Source organism: Ochotona princeps, chromosome 10 (genome assembly GCF_030435755.1).
Source record: "Ochotona princeps isolate mOchPri1 chromosome 10, mOchPri1.hap1, whole genome shotgun sequence".
Lineage (NCBI taxonomy): Eukaryota > Metazoa > Chordata > Mammalia > Lagomorpha > Ochotonidae > Ochotona > Ochotona princeps.
The window spans coordinates 59,366,469-59,385,673 of record NC_080841.1 but is presented as its reverse complement, the minus strand read 5'-3'; the positions used below and the strand labels follow the sequence as shown (position 1 = coordinate 59,385,673).

Here is a 19,205-nt window from a genome sequence, read left to right as displayed (position 1 = left end):
CAGCACTGGCCATTGTGGCCATTTGGAGAGTGAAACAGTGGAAGTAAGATCTTTCTTTCTGTCTCTCCTTTCTGTAAATCTGATCTGCCTTTCCAATAAAAACAGGTAAATATTAAAAAAAAAAATTGTACTCTGCAATCTACCTGTCCACATCACCTCCCCTAAGCCTCATTTATTTCATTTCCAAAGCAGGGCTAATGTTACATATTTAGTTATAATAGTTAAATCAGATAATTTGTAGAAAACACTTAGCATAGTGTCTGCCTTACAAAAATACTAATGCTGCCCTACATAAATATTGTTATTTTAACTGATTTCAAAAGGTGCTCTTGAGATCTAGCTAAAATGTTTTCTTAGATAATGTCCATACAAGATTTTCTATAGCAAGGCAAAAAGACAATATCTTACTTTTAAAATAATGGCTAAACATAGAACAAGGATTTGTTTTTCAGCTTTCCCCTGCCTTTTACAACAAAGATAGTTTTTATACCCAAACAGTACAAACTAAGGTGCAGGTTTTAGAGAACTAATCTAAAATGCAACCAAGCAATATTATCTCAAAAAGTAAACTACTTTCTTCTGAACAAGTGATATTCCATACAGTCTCAAAAGGAAATTATATTAGTTCATTGAAGACATAACAGAACCAGGGGGGCAACTGCCGCTCCTCACAGTGTGGCGGCTGTGGGGGGTGCCCCTGCCGGGTCGGACCCAATGCTGGGGGCTCACGCCAAAGACACTGCCGCAAGGCAGTGAACGAGTCCTCGGCCTCATCCAGGACCCAAGAGAGCTCATTCCTCAGGGTAAGTGCACCATGTGGGAACTTGGGAACTGGCTTAAAATTCCTAGCTCCACCCAGCTGCTGATATCTGGCAGCTAGGTGAGTTTGGGAGGGGTTCGGGCCTTGGGATTCGGGGGCAACTGCCGCTCCTCACAGTGTGGCGGCTGTGGGGGGTGCCCCTGCCGGGTCGGACCCAATGCTGGGGGCTCACGCCAAAGACACTGCCGCAAGGCAGTGAACGAGTCCTCGGCCTCATCCAGGACCCAAGAGAGCTCATTCCTCAGGGTAAGTGCACCATGTGGGAACTTGGGAACTGGCTTAAAATTCCTAGCTCCACCCAGCTGCTGATATCTGGCAGCTAGGTGAGTTTGGGAGGGGTTCGGGCCTTGGGATTCGGGGGCAACTGCCGCTCCTCACAGTGTGGCGGCTGTGGGGGGTGCCCCTGCCGGGTCGGACCCAATGCTGGGGGCTCACGCCAAAGACACTGCTGCAAGGCAGTGAACGAGTCCTCGACCTCCCCCAGGGTGGCCAGTGCACCATGTGGTGCCAGGCTTTGCCTGCTGGCCGCCCGGCCGGGAAGCTCTGGGGTAATGGATGTCCGAATTGCTGCTTAGATAGCTCTAGGGTGACCCCACTGTTTCTGGGTTCTGAGTCAATCCTAAAGATTCCCAACGCCAGTAACTCTTCTTTTGGAGAACTTCTAATCACTCAATAATGCTGAGCTTTGAACACCTATAATGCAAAAGATAAACCCCGGATTGTCTAGCAGGAAATTTTTTTGCCTGACATGATGTTGGTTCAGGAGACTGGTCACATTAGGCAGGTCCATAATTTTAACTAGCACTCTAGAACCTTATACTGGGGTGGACTCTGTGCAGGATGTGTGGGCCACACCCTGTAGAAAGTTTGGCCCCACTGGTAAACCTAAATTTTAGGTGGTTATGGACTAAGCTAGGTGTGACCAAGGAGCCTGCCATCAATCACAGGTAAAGGGATCCACCATAGACTGGGCTGGGCAAGGCAGCAGCACCCAAATGTGCATCCTGAATAGGCTGTGGGGTGGGCCGGGCTGCAACATTCACCAGCTCATACAAGGCCAAATGGGAGGCCAGAGTACACCGGGCACTGGCCTAAAAACCAATGGCATGTATGTAAACTGGGTTTGGGAGTGGATCAAGTGGAGGTACTTGGGAAGCTCCCCTGGCGAGTCATAGCTCTCGCTGGTGAACATGCCGTCCAAATCTGGGGGTCAGACTAGCAGGGCATAGTAGCTCCAAAATGTGTAACTTGGTAATGGACCGTAATGTACTGGGCAGGACTGAACAAACCTTTGTTTACAAGCAAAACTAGAAACCAGCATGGAACACAGGTCATACCGAGCTAGGCTCTTGCACCTACTGGTCCCCAGAGCAACCACGGGCAGGTGCATGATTTACAGCTAGGAACAAGCCCAATCGGGGAGGTAACGGGACACCCTAACTAGGTTGAGGTTCCCACCAAGGGGCGTATGTGCTAGAATTGGAGCTGCGTTCTATCTAGGAAACAGTTGCAGTCACCCGAGGCACTAGTGTGGGCTGGGATTGGATGCACCAGGCCAGTTCAGACCCCAACACCATCTGGTGGCATGGAGAACCAGGGGGTAGATGTGGGACTGACTAGGCTGGGTCTCAACCCCCTACTGAGCCATGCGTGAGCTGTATGTGGGTATGGACGAGACATGGCTGGGCTGAAACATCCAACAACAAGAACCAGAATGGGGTGAAAGCCAGCCAGGAAAAGCCACTGTTCCTGCTAGGGCAGGAGGTGAACTGAGTTGGGTTGGCTCAAGGACCCCCTGGTATGCGCAAAACATGCCTTTGGGAGGGGATCTGATGGAGGAGCCTGGGCAACTCCTCTGGCAGGACACAGTCCCTGCAGGTAAGCGCAAGAAGCATGATAGGAAACAGCCCAGAATAGGCCATGGAAAGTTTCCCACTGGCACACATTCAGCATGGGTCAGGAGCAGACCAGGCTGAATCAGTCCGTATCACCCACTGGCAAATCCGATCACCAGATCAGAGTGTGGGATGAGCCGGGTTTGGTCGCGACAAAACCAGTACACATTATGGAATGCCAGGGCGTGGTTGCCTGTACTGGATATGAATGCAGCACCCAACCAGCACACATGAGATCCAGGAAGGAAGGGAGGGGCAGAACTGGCGGGGGGATTAAGGGGCTGGTTCCCTCGCCGGACAGCTACTCCCAATGGAGAGCGTGGGCTGGGATAGAGACAGACTAGACTATGCAAGGCTACAACACCTGTGCGCTGCATGTGGACTAGATTAGGGAAAAGCCAGGCTGGGCTGATTATTCCTGCTGGTGCAAGCATAAATTAGAGTGGGTGAGGGATGTTTGGGCATAGCCGCAGAAGCTGGCACTGGGGACTAATTCTGTCAAGTCAAATCACAGAACCACCTAAAGAGTGCATAAACCGGGACAGAGAGACCTGGGAGGGAAAAAGTGGGTTCCCCCTTCTTGGGTCACTATTCCCGTGGGAGGGCATGAAGACTGGGACGGGGGCTGGGATGGCTAGATAGAGAGGCACTCAACAACACCCGTGAGGGCTGGATGGTTGAGTTGGTTAGACAGAACTAAGCTTTAATACCCATTGACACGTACAAGAGCCAAATGGGATGGGGGACAGACTGGTCTTCTGCTACACATACTGGCAAACCAGGGTAGGGGGCGGGCCTGGTGGGGGTTATTGTGGGTCGCCCCGACTAGGCTGCAGCTCCCACTGGTTTGTGTGAGGGCCGAGTACGTGCTGGGCAGAACCAGACTGGACTGCAACACCCATTGGTTCCAGTGCAACTCGGGACTGAAAACAGAACCAACCCAGCAATTGCAACCACCAGCTGATCAGGGTGATGGACTGTGCCGGGCCCTGTGCTTGCTAGAGCATACAAGAAACTAGTCTGGGAATACCTCAGAGTTTCTTTGGAGATCTCCCCAATCGAACTGCTGGACTCAGAACTCTAACCAAGAAAAGACAGAAGACGGAGCGGATCAATCATTCATCTCAGCTATATGTTGGCAGCGAAGTATGGGGCAAATGGAGACTTTATAATGGACCATATCAATCAGTGGACGACCTCATCGAGCGAAACTGGCAGCAATTCATAACCGGAGAACTATTAACACCACTCGAGCACATATCTCAGAGCATGCCCCACATCCGGGACTCGGCGTGGGCGGGAAACCGGGTGGGGCTTCTCCCTCAATATCCCCCTTTACCTCAGATACATGATGGAAACAATATGGACATAATAGTATTACCCACTTCCCTATCCCCCTGAACCTTTTTTTTTTCTTCTTTTCTTTTTCTTTCTTTAACTGTAATTAACTATGTAAAGATTGTCAACAACACAATAAAATAGATTATAAAAAAAAAAAAAAGACATAACAGAAGCAGCTTTCCATCTTAAGCAGGAGTTGAAAGTTTCTAGTAACAATAGTTTATTGTACCTGTTTTAATTTAAAGAAGAAAACGCCTAAAGATGATGTGAATACATATATATTAGTGAGTAACAATATGATACTCACATGCACTTAAAATTAACAAGGTAAAAAACAGATTTCCAAAACTGGCAATAAACTGATGCCTTAAGTCTTATCTCTTGCTACTTCTGAAGTCACTCTTCATAGGAAAGAACATAAATGAATATGGTTATAAATATTATGTCTAAGTTAAAGAAGTCACACACAAGAGAGGAATCACACTTTGTGATTCCATTTACACAAAGTTCAAGAACAGACTGATAATGATTAATAGCTGATAGTGGTGTGTCAGAGCAGTGGCTACATCTGAAGAATGGGAGTATGAACTGGGAATGAGCCACAGGGAATGTTCTAGCACAACAGAATGATCCATATCCTCTTGGGGAGGTGGATGCACAGGCTCTCTCTCTTCTTCCTCTTCCTCTCTACACAAACGTGTATGTTGACATATAAGTTGATGGAGCTGTACACATAGGATTAAACATTATTTAATGAATTCTAGGGCTCAAAAAAATACCTTTAAAATACTGTCTAGTCCTTTTGCAATCACAGCAGCTTGAATGTTCTTGCTGACAGGTAAGTTCCAGGAGGGCGATGGGTTTTACACCTTAGTTCACTGTGTCACCAATGCCTGGAGGTGTCCCAGCACACAGAAGGCACCAACAAGCAAATGTCTTGATCCAGTGACTCTAATATCAACATTCTGACCACCTCCTCCCTCACCTGTTCCTCAACTAGTAATCGTATCAATCTGTTCTCTCTCACTCACAGATCCTTCCACACTCAGCTCAGGGGTGGAATCTATGGTCCAACATGAAGCTAGAGTAAAGGTTGGTTACCATGTTGGCACTCATGTTTACCCAGCACTCATTAACTACAATCAGTTAAACTGCCTCTACTCTGGAGGAAACAAGAGTGAGGTTTAGAAACATTATGTAAATATACAAGGTCCTGAAGTTAGAATCAGGAGTTATACTACAGCCTGTGTGAACCCAGGAGTCCCTGCTTTCACTTAGGAGAAGCACCAGGCTGCCTCTCCTCCCGAATAAGGAATACTGACTACGGACACGCGATGCTGTGCTGAGCCCCACTTGGGCCTCTTCAGACCTCTGGCTGACACTGTGGCCCACCTGTTCCTTTCCTTCCAGACCTCTCCTCACTTGTTCTTCAATGAATTTGGCAGTTTTTTCTTCATCATCAAGATCTTGCTTTTTCTTTTTCTCTAGTTCCAGCTGTCGGCGGATAGTTTCTGGGTCCCGGTCTATGTACTGAATATACCAGCCTTTTGGTGTCTCATCTACTTTGCAGAGGCCTTTGAAAAAAAAAATCAGACACTATAAATTCATATTCAATCAAAACAAAATGTAAATCTAAGTGTGTCTTATCTAAACATAATCATTCAAATACATTTAGACACATTCACATAGATAACATAGCAAATGAATTTTTCCTATTTATACTTAAAAATTTTTAGATAATGCCAAGTGAAACACTGGCTTCATTTCTTTTAGGCCAGTACTGAGGCATAGCATTAAAATCACTGCCTTGTAGAGTCTACATCTATATGGATACTGGCACTGGTTCAAGTCTTGTCTCCTCCATTTCCAATCCTGCATCCTGATAATGTGCTTGAAAAAGCAACAGAGGATGTGCCTGGGGCCCTACACCATGTGGGAGACTTCGCAGAAGCTCCTAGCTTCTGGCTTTGGACCAGCCCAGTGTGGCCACTGCAGCCATTTGGTGAGTAAACCAGCTAATAGAAGATTCTCTGTCTCTTGTCTCTCCCTTTCTCTCTGGGACTCTACCTTTGAAATAAATAGTTTTTAAAAATTATTGACACAAAACTAGCTTGAAATAATATTTAAACAAGGGAAAACACAGAAAGTAAGTATTATCTTGCATGGTAATTATTCAATCATATTGTCTAAGCATTAAAATCAGAAAATTTGAGAGTCAAAGTTCCCATCTGCTGATTCACTGCTCACATATTCACAAGAGTCCAGAAGCCAGAAATTCCATTCAGGCCTCTCACATGGGCAGCAGGGATCCAATCACTTAAGCCATCTATCTTAGCAGGAACCTTGAAACAGGAGCCAGAGCTGGAAAGCAAACCCAGGCACATCAATGTGCACATAATCTAATAGGCATCTTGACCTTTAGGCTAAAAACTCATTCTTTAAAGTAACTATTCCAGGCACATGTATTGAACTGTAGCAAAATCAATTGCAGAATAGTATGTTCAACCTCTCCAGTAGTTTTTTTTCTTCAAAACAAAAAAAGAAGTTTATTTGTGAAAAAGAGAGGGTGAGTGAGCACACACTGATTCACCCTCTACATGCCTCCCATAAGGCAAGGCTGCCAGGAACCAGAAACTCTCCACAGGTCCCCTACTCAGGAGGCAGAAACACAACTACGTGAGCCATCACTGCTACTTCCCATGGTCTGCACTAACTGAAAGAAATCAGAGCCAGGAACTGAATCCACAAAAAACTACCACCACATGGATATCTTAACTGCTAGACCACATGTCTGCTCCTTCATCCACTTTCTATTATTATTATTATTATTTAATTTCATGTGTTTGAAAGGCAAAGAGAGACAGATTTTCCACATGCTAGTTAACGCTCTCTAATTGCCCCAGCCATCAGGAGTGGGTCAGGGCAAAGTCAGGACCTGGGAGGTAAAGCTAAGTCTCCTGTATGGGTGCCAGGAATCCAAGTACTTGAGCCATCACCTCTGCCACCCAGAGTATGCAATGCAGGAAGCTGGAGTCGGGAGTACAGATGAGGTTCAAACCCACCTAACCCTGCGACAAGGGATGTGGACACCACAATCAGTGTAATCACTGTGCCAAACATGTGCCCCTCCTCCAGATTTGTAATGGCCCTGGACATCTTATTTTTCATGAGTTTAGACAGAAATTACAATAATTCTCTCTTTCGTCAATGGTGTCACATAATAACTCTTTCAAAAACATCTCCTCGTTTTACCTTCTCTGCCCAGCCACTTAGTAAAATCAGTCAGGGTTTCCCACTGGGTAGCATTCATATGGATGTGCTCTCGGTGGCTGATGTATTCATTGTAGACAATGTTGTTATGCACTCTCTTAGTGCCTAAGAACAAAATAGGACACTTAATCCTGAGAACATCACAAGCTTATAAAATTATTTGTACAAATTTTAAGATATTTACCAAAGCGTCTTCTGAGAAGTTCTAGAAAGTCATTTCGGAATTCCCTAACAAAGAAAGAAAGCATTAAGGAAACTTCCATAAACATATGGCGTCATCCTCCTGAAATGTAAGCAAGATTCAATGTCTAAATGGTATATGCATACCTGCTGTGGACCTCTTTTTAAGATTGGTTTATTTTTATTGGAAAAGCATATTCACGGAGAGAATGAGAGACAGAGAAAGATCTTTTATCCACTGATTCACTCCCCAAGTGGCTGCAATGGCCAGAGCCGCACAGATCTGAACCCAGCAGCCAGGAACCTCTTTTGGGTCTCCCACGTGGGGGCAGGGTCCCAAGGCTTTGGGCCATCCTCGACTGCTTTCCCAGGCCACAAGCAGGGAGCAGGATGGGAAACAGGGAAGTAGGAACACGAACAGGCGCCCATATGGGATCCTGGCATGTGCAAGGTGAGCATTTTAGCCACGAGGTGACTGTACCGGTCCTGCTGCAAACCTTAAAAGTCAAGAAGAAAAGGACTCCAAAAGGTTGTACCTTTCAGAATTGGAATTTTCTATCTTGATAAGGCAGCCAGGTGCCTTTAGAAAAGATTCTTCAGAAAACTTTTAATGGCCTAAATATGTTATAATAACCTCATTTTATCCATGTCCATAGATTATCCTATTCTACATAAAACTGGCATTTAATGTGATGTGTCTCTCTCAAATACGTATTGTGTCCATTGCTATCTAGCAGGTAAACAAAACAAATTTTGACCTTCAAGCAGGCTACAACCTAGCAGACCCATAACAAATTAAACTGAAAAGAAAATCGCATAAAATACATATAAAAATAGCATGTAAAGAGTTGAGGGAGATGTCCACAGTGATTAGATTTTGTAAAAAAATAAAAATACACATATATATGTTGTACTTGGCATTATGGCATAGCCAGTAAGCCACTCTATGCAATGCTTACACCCTGCAGAGGCACCGGTGCATGTCCAGCGGTTCTACTTCCAGTCCAGCTTCCTGCTAACAGCCTGGGAAAAGTAGAGGACAGCCCAAGTGCTTTGGCTCCTGTCATGTGCATGGGAGAACCATAGGAAGCTTCAGCTCTGGCTCTTGGCTTCAGCCTGGCCCAACACTGGTCACTGCAGCCGTTTAGAGAGTGAACCAGCAGATGGAAGATCTCTCATTCTTTGTTAACTCTGATTTTAAGAATACTTAAGTCGGGTCCAGCACCATGGCCTAGCGGCTAAAGTCCTCGCCTTGAATGCACTGGGATCCCATATGGGCGCCGGTTCTAATCCCGGCAGCTCCACTTCCCATCTAGCTCCCTGCTTGTGGCCTAGGAAAGTAGTCGAGGATGACCCAAAGCTTTGGGACCCTGCACCCGTGTGGGAGATCCAGAAGAGGTTCTGGGCTCCTGGCTTTGGATTGGCTCAGCTCCAGTCATTGCGGCTGCTTGAGGAGTGAATCAGAGGATGGAAGATCTTTCTCTCTGTCTCTTCTCTCTGTATATCTGACTTGGCAATAAAAATAAATAAATCTCATATCAATTAATTCCATAATGATGTAAAATTTTTGCTGATGGTATGTTGGAGCTTTTAATTCATCAGGTTGATACTCTGCTGGCTCTGTCTTCACACCAGAGAGGGTATACCTAAGAAGCCGTTGAACTTGACTGGACAATAAGATGTTGGACTCTATGCTTGGTATATGCTTGCAATGGGGGAATCCCAACTGAACTTGAACTGTGGTTATGCAACAAGGTGGAGGAATCCACCATGGTGGGAGGGTTTGGGGAGGGGTGGGGAGAATCCCAGTACCTATGAAACTGTGTCACATAATGCAATGTAATTAATGAATTAAAAATAATAAAATAAATTTTAAAAATAAATAAATAAATAAATAAATCTCATAGCAGCACAATCAATAATTGCAAAAACATGGAAGCAACCGAAATGCCCATCAGCAGAGGATTGGATAAGAAAGCTATGGTTCATCTACTCCATGGAATACTACTCAGCTATTAAAAAAAACAAAATGCAGTTCTTTGTGGCCAAATGGGCCAAACTGGAAACCATAATGCTAAGGGAAATGAGCCAATCCCAAAAGGTTAAATACCACATGTTTGCCTTAAGATGATATGATGTTATGTATAACATGTTATGTATGTTATATGTTGTGTATAAACTAAAATTGAAATGTCAATGAGGTGGTCACAGAAGGTGGTTAAGAACTCGCATTTACTTTTAACATATTGGTTACTCATTACTAAGTCAATTAATTCCATAATGATGTAAATTTTGCTGATGGTATGTTGGAGCTTTTAATTCATCAGGTTGATACTCTGCTGGCTCTGTCTTCACACCAGAGAGGGTATACCTAAGAAGCCGTTGAATTTGACTGGACAATAAGATGCTGGACTCTATGTTTGGTATATACTTGCAATGGGGGAATCTCAACTGAACTTGAACTGTGGTTATGCAACAAGGTGGAGGAATCCACCATGGTGGGAGGGTTTGGGGAGGGGTGGGGAGAATCCCAGTACCTATGAAACTGTGTCACATAATGCAATGTAATTAATGAATTAAAAATAAATAAATAAATAAATAAATAAATAAATAAATCTTAAAAAAAAAAAAAAAAGATCCAAGATGCAACACTGATCTTAAAACAAAAAGGATACATTAAGTCAAAGAATGAGACAGGGCTGAGGCCAAAGGCAGGAGCCAAGAACTTGACCCATGATTCCCAGGTGGGTGAGCAAGAGCACTGTTATTTGAGCCTCCCAAGGGCTGCATTAGCTGGGAGCTGGAGTCAGAAGCTGGAGCTGGGAAGCCAGGCACTCCCATGTAGGACTTGGGCTTCCTAACTGGGGCCCTAACTGCTAGCCTAAACGTGTAAATTCCCTAGAGGCAACTCATGTTGGGGTGCAGAAGTACAATGTGGAATTTTATAGAGGAAGAGAAGGGGGAGGCCATTCTCAGGGGGCATGAATATGAAAACATCACATGTTTGGGAAATGATGAACTAATTTGGCTAAAGCCTACAGCAGATTAACAAGAGGGTGGGTAGGATAAGACAGAGATGAGATATGACTAAAAAAAAAAATCAGGTTTGGGTTAACTTTTGAAGTACCCAGAATGCTATGCTTTAGAGGTCACGTTTTATACCAGCAATGGAAAAGAACTAAATAATTTAGCTTCGAAATTAGTTTGCTCAAATCTTTGATTCCGAAAGAGAAATATGGCCAGCAAAAGAGAATAATAATCATCAGACAGGTTTCCAGGGCAACAGCCTTAGTGTCACCGTGGAACTAGACAGAAATACAAACCCTTCAGCCCCGCTTCACAGATTCACGGCGTCAAAAACTCGGAGTGGGGATTGCCAATCTGACAATAAGTCCTTCAGGCAATACTGACGCAACCAGGGGTTTGTAAGCCACTGGCATAAAACATATCCTGGATGGGCCAAAGCTGCAGCTTGCAGGATTGGGGAGGAAGCTTAGTAGCCAATGTAGGGTAAAAAGCAGGTGTGAGGGGTGGGTACTGCGGTGCAGTGAATACCTGGTTCAAGTTCAGCTACTCTGTGCTTCCCATCTACCTTTGTGCTAACACACCTGGAAGGCAGCAGATGACGGCCCAAGTCCTTGGGTTCCTGCCACTCAGGTGGGAGACCCAGATGGAGTTCCTGGCTCCTGGCTTTGGCCTGCCTCAGTCCTGGCTGTTGCAGGGGTTTGTGCAGTGAACCATCAAATGGAAGATGTATCTGTCACTCTGCTTCTCAACACACACACAACAACGACAATAACAACAACAGGTGTGCAGAAAACACCGAGTTCAGCTTTAGCAATGCTCACTGAGTCAGGTTTCTAAATGTCAGAATAAATAGTTCCGGGAAACCAGTCACAAACACTAAGATTTAGGAGGCAAACAGAAACAGAAGAATAATGAGACTCACAGAGATTAGGTGGAGTGGGATGAAAACAAGCCAGGCAGGCAACCTGAAGGACTTCCTCAAAGTGAGGGATGGGCAAAAGTGGGGAGTTAATACATAAAAAATGCATAAAAGCATTAAGTAACAAAACCAGGAAAGAAGATAAAACAGAGTAGAGTTTCAATAAAGAGTTAGAGCACTATCCACTAAAGAAAGATCAAGGGACATAACGATGCAAAAAAGTGCAGATGTTTCCTCAGGAGGGTGCAGGGCAGTGGGCAGAGCAGTGAGCAGCAGGGGAAAAGGGAAACACCAGTGTAGACAGAGGCAGACAGACCCTGTGGTGTTCCAGATGCTTTTAAATGGGTCGCAGAGAAGCAAGTCCGCTTTTGGCACTCTAGTATTTACACTGATGGTAAGACAAACTCTCTGTCTCTCCTTTTCTCTGTAGTTCTTACTTTGAAATAAATCTTTTGAACAAAAAAAGCACGCATCTGATGTTCTGTGTGATAAACTAAGAATTATGAATAAACTACTTGTTACTATATGGCAATTGTCTTCAGCAAAGTATTTGTGTGACTGACCTTAAGCTGAAATGTTTTTTTACATGGAATAGCATTTTACCTGAAAAAAACAAAAATCTGACATATAAACTGCTGTTATGTCAAAGTTAGATCCAGGTGTAGCTAAGACGACATTCCTCAAAAATAAACCAAATCAGTCTGTCCTATCAAGGAGAATAAATGATTCTTTGCTACCAACGACAAAATTTAACTTTTCAAGCAAAAATCAATTGGGGTGGCTAGTACTATGGCAACACCTGTATCCCACATGGGCGCCAGTTCAGTCTCCACTTCTGATTCAACTCCTTGTTACTACACCTGGGAAGGCAGCAAAAGACTCAAGTCCTTGGTCTCCTGGTACCCACAAGAGAGATGAGAGCCCTGCAAGGAGCTCCAAGCTCCTGGCTTCTTTGGCCTGAGCCAATCAGGTTGTTTTAGCCATCAGGCAGCGTGGGGGAGGGGTGTGTGTGTACAGAGGGAGGGTGAACCAGCCACAGAAGATCTCTCTCTCTCTAACTCTGCCTTTCAAATAAAAACTAGAGTTCTTAAAAATGAGAATCCACCATTGTGAGCTTGATATGCTTCCAAACAGCTAAAGATGTTTCCAATGACATCAGTGTTGGCACTAAGGAATATGATTTCATTACAATGTATAATGAATTGTGTCATTTGAAAGCTCTGTCATGTTTTTTAAATGACCCAAACATTACACAATATCATGCCTAGGGGGCCCAGCACAGTGGCTTAGCGGTTAAAGTCCTCGCCTTGAACGCACTGGGATCCCACATGGGCGCCAGTTCTAATCCCAGCAGCTCCACTTCCCATCCAGCTCCCCGCTTGTGGCCTGGGAAAGCAGTCGAGCATGGCTCAAAGCTTTGGGACCTTACACCCACGTGGGAGACCCAGAAGAAGTTCCTGGCTCCTGGCTTCAGATCGGCACAGCACAGGCTGTTGCAGTCACTTGGGGAGAGAATCATCGGATGGAAGATCTTACTCTCTGTCTCTCCTCCTCTATATATCTGACTTTGCAATAGAAATAAATGAATCTTAAAAAAAAAATCATGCCTAGGTAAAGACCCACTCAAAGGAATAGACCAATGGATTTTAATTTCAGGATATAAAAAGCTGACTTCAGCTTCTGCGTGCAGCTAACTTTAAGAAACCGCACTGGGGACGGCTGCTGTAGCAAGTGCCATGCTGGCACCTTACGGAGTCTGGCTCGAGTCCTCACTGCTCCGCTTCCAATCCAACTCCCTGCTAATGCACATGGAGAGCAGCAGTCAACGGTCTGAGTACTTGGGCCCCTGCCATCCACGTGGGAGACTGGATGGAGTTGCTGGCTTTGATGTGGCCTAGCCCTGTTCACTGAGTCCATTTGGGAAGTGAGCTACTGAATGGAAAAAAATCTCTCCTTCCACCCCGTCCTTTGATTTAAAAAAACAAATGAATCGTAAAAAAGCAATAACAAAAACACTCAAACTGCACACATTGCGTTTTGCACAACTGTAGCATCAAACGATATTCACAATTGTCTGAGAATATTAAAATATTCTCCTTTCCAACTACATATCCATGTCAAATCAGGATGTGTTTCAGTCGAAACAGCATTTTGCCATAACTGAATACAGAAAATGTAAAATTCAACCATTTTCTATTGAGACAATGTAGAGATTTGCAGAAATATTTCTCATTAAAATATTACTTCTTTAAACATGTAATAAGTGTATTATTTTCAAGTGAACTAATAAGTGTAACTTCTAAAATGTCTCACTTTTACATTCTAAGTGCTACTACAAGTAACTCAGGTAAGAGTTCTGTGGGGTCATCAATCATTTTTAAGTTGTAAAGTTGTCCTCAGATCAAAGGTCTAAAAGCTTGAAAAGAAAGAGAAGCAAGGGAGTAAGGTTCTATTCTAAATTTAAAGATTCTTGCTTTGGGCAGCAGAGACGGACAGAGTGAGCTCCCACCTTCTAGTTCATTCCTCAGACACCTACAACGGTGCCAGACAATCAGTTCTTGTAGATGGGCAACAGGGCCCCAGGTACCTGACCCAGCACCTTCTTGAGCTGGCATCAGAAGGAAGCTCAAATCAGAAGCCAAACTGAGACTGGAACACAGCCAGTCCTATGTGGGATGTACGCAGGTCAACCAGTATCTTAACCAGTCCCTGAACAGATGACCTTAATCAAGTGTAGGACACTTCTCTAAACACATCAAAAAAGTCTGAGGTATGAACTAATTGAATCATCCTATAAAATCTACAAAGAATCAACTTACAGATAAGGAGACAAAAACATACATAAATTCAAGAAACTCATCCAGAGACACAAAACTGCTAAGTAGAGGATTTGAAATCAGGCAGCCTGATGACACAGCCCACATCCCAAGTCACAATTTAGTTAGAATGAAAGGCAGTTTCGCAGTTTCCTGGTTGAAATGGATGGAAAGAAGGAAAGATAATTGAGAAATACATTTGTAATTATTTTGTACTGCAGCAAATTTTCAAAAGATAAAAAAAGTACTGAGAATACAGCATCATGCTAACATATAAGGAACAGCAGAACCTCTGATATATAAAACATTAAGCATCTATTAAATGCTCGAGTAAAGCTTATGAGATAAAGATGTCTTTGAATGACTTACTCTGAAAAATAATCCATAAACTGCTGAGGATTCTCTGAAGCCAGCAACAGTTGCCTCTGATGCGATTCAGACATACAGTGACACTTAAAGCCATTCTACAAAAAATGGAAAGGTAACAGTGGAATTGTTATTTAGGTCATCAAAATGGACTCTAAATAGAAACATTTAATTAAACCCTAACATCTGCTCTTTGATGTTAAGTTGGAAAAAATGGCCAAATCACTAGCTATAATCACTCGACACTTAAGGAGTTGAGTTTTGTAACTCTGCTAATCAAAATAATCCCTGAGATCAAAGAGACAGAAATATGGCAGCATAGAAAACAGACATGAATAACACACACTACTGAAGCACAGGAACTCAAGAGTGATCTCATTGTTTGGACTCAATTTAGCCAATTCTTCCTGAGCACATCAGCATGCAGAGTGTTATGCAAATGTTTCAAAGGATAAAATGAAGCAAAATGGGTCATTTGTGTATTTCCACTACAGAAGCTCTGTGCCCATTTTCCCCTATTTCAGCTCACTATCCAAAATATACTGCTGCACATTACACAAACCTCCTTGACCATGTTACATCAGTGCCTAAAATGACTGTAAAAAACATCAGAGTTCACTTACCATTTATTTCTTATGCTTAATATTGAACCTTGATCCTTCACTCTTTTTTTAAGATTTATTTATTTTTATTGGAAAGGCCGATATACAGAGAGGAGAGACAGAGAGGAAGATCTTCCCTCCAATGGTCACTCCCCAAGCGGCCTCAAGCGCTGGGGCTGAGCCAATCCAAAGCCAGGAGCCAGGAGCTTCCTCCAGGTCTCCCATAAGGGTGCAGGGTCCCAAAGCTCTGGCCCATCCTGGACTAGCTGGATGGGAAGAGGGGCTGCGGGATTAAAGCCAGCACCCATATGGGATCCCAGCACATTCAAGGTGAGAACTTTAGCTGCTATGCTATTGCACCGGGCCCAATCCTTCACTCCTAATGTGCCTGCTTCTTGCACACTCTCTCAGGGAACAAAACCACTTCATTGCCAGTCACCCAGTCCAGGGTTAGACGGCCTCCTAGATTCTTTCCACCTGGCCATTCCAATTGTCACTAAGCCTATCCAGTCTTCTCAGCAGGGCACATGCAGTCCCTCTGTTCAATCCTAATGCTCTGGCGCAGATGTCCACACAGTCTTGCTTTCGGCAGCTTCCTATTCTTTAGTCACCCACACAGTTCTTGCTCCTTCTGTACCCTGCCTAGAAGAATCAGAATTCTCATTTAGATTTACCTTGAAAAGATACTTAGTAGTAATCTCATAAATGAAAAAAAAATTATACACATTTTAAGAAATCAATAAAATAAAAATAAAATAACGTTATTAAATCCTACAAATCCATAGCAGTGCATGGAGTGGGGAGAACTATCCTGGCTCTAACTTTCCTCCCGTTAATCTCCCAAACCTGTGGGGTGCAAGGCTGCCAGGCAGCCTGTAGTGTCAGCTTCCTTCTGCCCTATGCTATCCTCCCAGGGAAGGGCAGGAACCCATCTGAGGGCAAACAGAATACTCCGAAAATATGTAAATCAAGAACTGATAAATTATCTTTTCCCTATAGAACTTACATGCCAGCGCACTGCTTAAAGATAACTAAAGAGCTCACTTTTACAAAAGAATAGCATTGAATATTAAATATACACATGTTTAGAAAACTGCTTTGCAGTTGTTAATGAAATAACTGATCAGGGAAGGATGCGACAATACACAGGTCAAAGCTCAATGGGAAATGGATAGTGATTACAGATCTGAACCCACCAGCAAATGTGCTCTCACAGAGGGAAAAGCATTCCTTTTCAATTATTTTACAGGCTGTTACCTTCCTCTTAGCATAACTAAACAGTGTAAGCTTCCCACAGAATATTCTTCTATAAAATGTTTAACCTGAAACTGATCAAACCTTTACATCCAAGTTCCAGTCAAGAGAAACTACAAGGATTAGAGGTCAAAGGCAAAAGACAACCAGAAGCAAATAATTCAACAGAGAGGAAATACTACTGATTAACTCACTGGCCTCATCTACAAATCAACATAAAGAAAATAAGGAAAAATAAAAATTAGAGACAAAAAAGAGACAAAATGGGAAGAGGGTTTCTGTTCTAAATTTAGATTTCCAAAAAGTCCTAATTATCCAGAACACACATGATTTTTTCAGGGTCATCAACTATGCTGTGAAATATCGTAATGGTGGAAATGTGCCATGATGCACTTCAGGTGACAATGGTTTGTCTACGTAGGTTTAGCCACTGGAACAGATGGACCATTCTAGGAAAGGATGTTGATAAGCTGGGGAGATTCTGCACGTGAGGGTGGTTCCAGTTGCTTTCTGCTGTGAACCTAAAAATCACACAAAAAAATGTTTATTAAAAAAAAATCCTAGGCTCAGCACAATGGCACATGCCAGGATCCCATATAGGTGCCAGTTCATGTCCCAGCTGTTCCACTTCCCATCCTGCTCGCTGCTTGTGACCTGGGAAAGCAGTCGAGGATGGCCCAAAGCTTAGGGGCCCTGCAACCATGTGGGAGGCCCGGAAGAGGCTCCTGGCACCTGGCTTCAGATCAGCTCAGCTCTGGCTTTCATGGCCACCTGGGGTGTGAACCAGCAGACGGAAGATCTTTCTGTATATACTTCCTTCTTTCTATCTGCCTTTTAATAAAAACACATCCTTAAAGAAAAAATCCTAAGAACCAAATACAATTTATGGCTTTTGATTGAATGTTGGTTTTAACAATGGGGCACCAACCAGCAAGCATGTGAGTTGATGACAGAACTTCATTAGCTTTGTCATGTTGATAATCTGCATAGCCGTTATCCTGATATTTTGACTCACTGATTCTTATTTGAGAGGCAGATAAAGTTGCCATCCACTGGTTCCCTCTCCAGTGTCTGCAGCAGTCCCTGCATGGGGCAGAGGCTGGGAGCCATTACTTCTGCCTCCCAGGGCTGTATGAGCAAGATGAAATCAGAAGGGGAGCCAGGTCTTGAACCCATGCACTCCATATGATACAGAACAAACACGAGCATCCTAACTGGTGTCTCAACTTAAATCCCTATATGCTGATAATATAATAATGTGTATGAAGAACGGAGAAGTGAAATATTCTGATATCTGTGACCAGTTCAACAATATTCTAGTAAAATGTAAACATGGCAAGGGACTCCTGCCCTCCTCCCAGCAGAATATCAGAACCCTGGTTCTGCTAAAAGTGTCAGCTTCCTCTTAATGCACACCACCGAGGTAGAAGGTGAAAGCTCAAGCGACTGGGACCCTGCCATTAGACTGCATTTCTGGCACCCAGCTTCAGCCTGGCTCAACCCTAGCTGTTGCAGGCATTTGGGGAGGGAACTGTCTTTCAGATATATCTATATCCATACATAGATAGATTAATGAAAACATGGCCAAGTGCATAAATCTTTAAAACTGGATGTTATAGATGTGTCCCCTAAAATTCATATTTAAATCTTAATCCTTAACAAGATATTAGAAGTGGACCTTTGGCAGTCCTCGCCATTGCAGACATTTGGGGAGTGAACCAGCAGCTGCTTTTCAAACAAACAAAAATTTGTGGCTTTTGGGGAAGCAGTGATGCTTACAAGAAGTTGTCAATATTCAGTGTTCTAGGCTCCAGTTGCCTCCGGAGAATTCCATGTAAACTTAACACACGAAGCACAGAGAAAGCAGAAACAATAACTATTTCGTGTGCGTCCAAGCTACGCATCTCACTCACCAGCAGAAATGGGATTACTCCAGTTAACGTCTGCATGCGCTGGTTCCTACACAATCTAACCTCCAAAGACAACATGTGATCCCATTACGAGCCTGCTCTCAAGTGCCCTACACGTACAAGGCTTTTCAGGAACAGCCCAAGGACTCCCCAAACAAGCCTGCATATAGTTCACTCACTGAAAACTCAACCACAAGCCTACAAGTTGGCATAAGCAAATCCGATTCTCACTTTGTAAATAAGCAGGCCAACACGGCGGAAGGTGCCGCTAAAAATCACACAGCTAGCTAAACAAACAACAAGGCTTCGTTAATTTTGACAGCTTGTTCCCGGATAAAACCATAGTTTTAACCACAACAGCATTCCAAGCCTTTTGCATCGCCGGTGCCCCCGACTCAAGGCAGAAAGCTGACCGCACCGGGGTGAGCAGCAGACCCCAAAGAAGCTTCACAGCCCGCACCCAGAGTCCAGGACCCGAACCCGCGCCACTCACCTCGTCCCGGCACTGCTTCTGGCACATCTGGCAATACCAGCGTAGCTTCTGAAGCCCCTTGGATTTGATCCTGTTGGCGATGGCCTTCGGAGTAAGAAAATCTGACTTTCCCATGGCGATTCCCGTAGGACCCTCTTTCGGAACCACAGCACCTAGGCGGCCGGAAGCGGAACTGGCCTGGCAGGACAGGCGGGACCAGGCTGAAAGCCGGAAAAAAAAGAGAGAGCTGGAGCCTGGGCAGAACGGAGCTCCGGCAATCGCGAGACTTCGTCTCCCTCCGGCGAGAGCAAGCGAGACTAAAGCAGCGAGTGA

The 19,205-nt window shown here is 44.1% G+C and overlaps 1 protein-coding gene across 2 annotated transcripts in view; it reads right to left on the bottom strand.

The window, feature by feature from the left end:
* Window positions 1-19,157, bottom strand: part of KIN (Kin17 DNA and RNA binding protein) — a 34,494-nt gene extending 15,337 nt beyond the window's left edge. Inside the window, exons 1-5 of one of the 2 annotated variants that reach the window (XM_004588507.4) lie at window positions 18,894-19,157; window positions 14,638-14,732; window positions 7,511-7,554; window positions 7,309-7,431; window positions 5,449-5,630 (exon numbers count right to left, since the gene is read on the bottom strand). In XM_004588507.4, coding sequence (XP_004588564.2) covers window positions 5,449-5,630; window positions 7,309-7,431; window positions 7,511-7,554; window positions 14,638-14,732; window positions 18,894-19,007 — 558 coding nt within the window. In that variant the 5' untranslated portion in view covers window positions 19,008-19,157. Of the gene's footprint in view, window positions 1-5,448; window positions 5,631-7,308; window positions 7,432-7,510; window positions 7,555-14,637; window positions 14,733-18,893 lie in introns of those variants that run through there. The other variant, XM_058669501.1, reaches the window with a different exon arrangement.
* Between the last annotated feature and the right edge of the window lie 48 nt (window positions 19,158-19,205).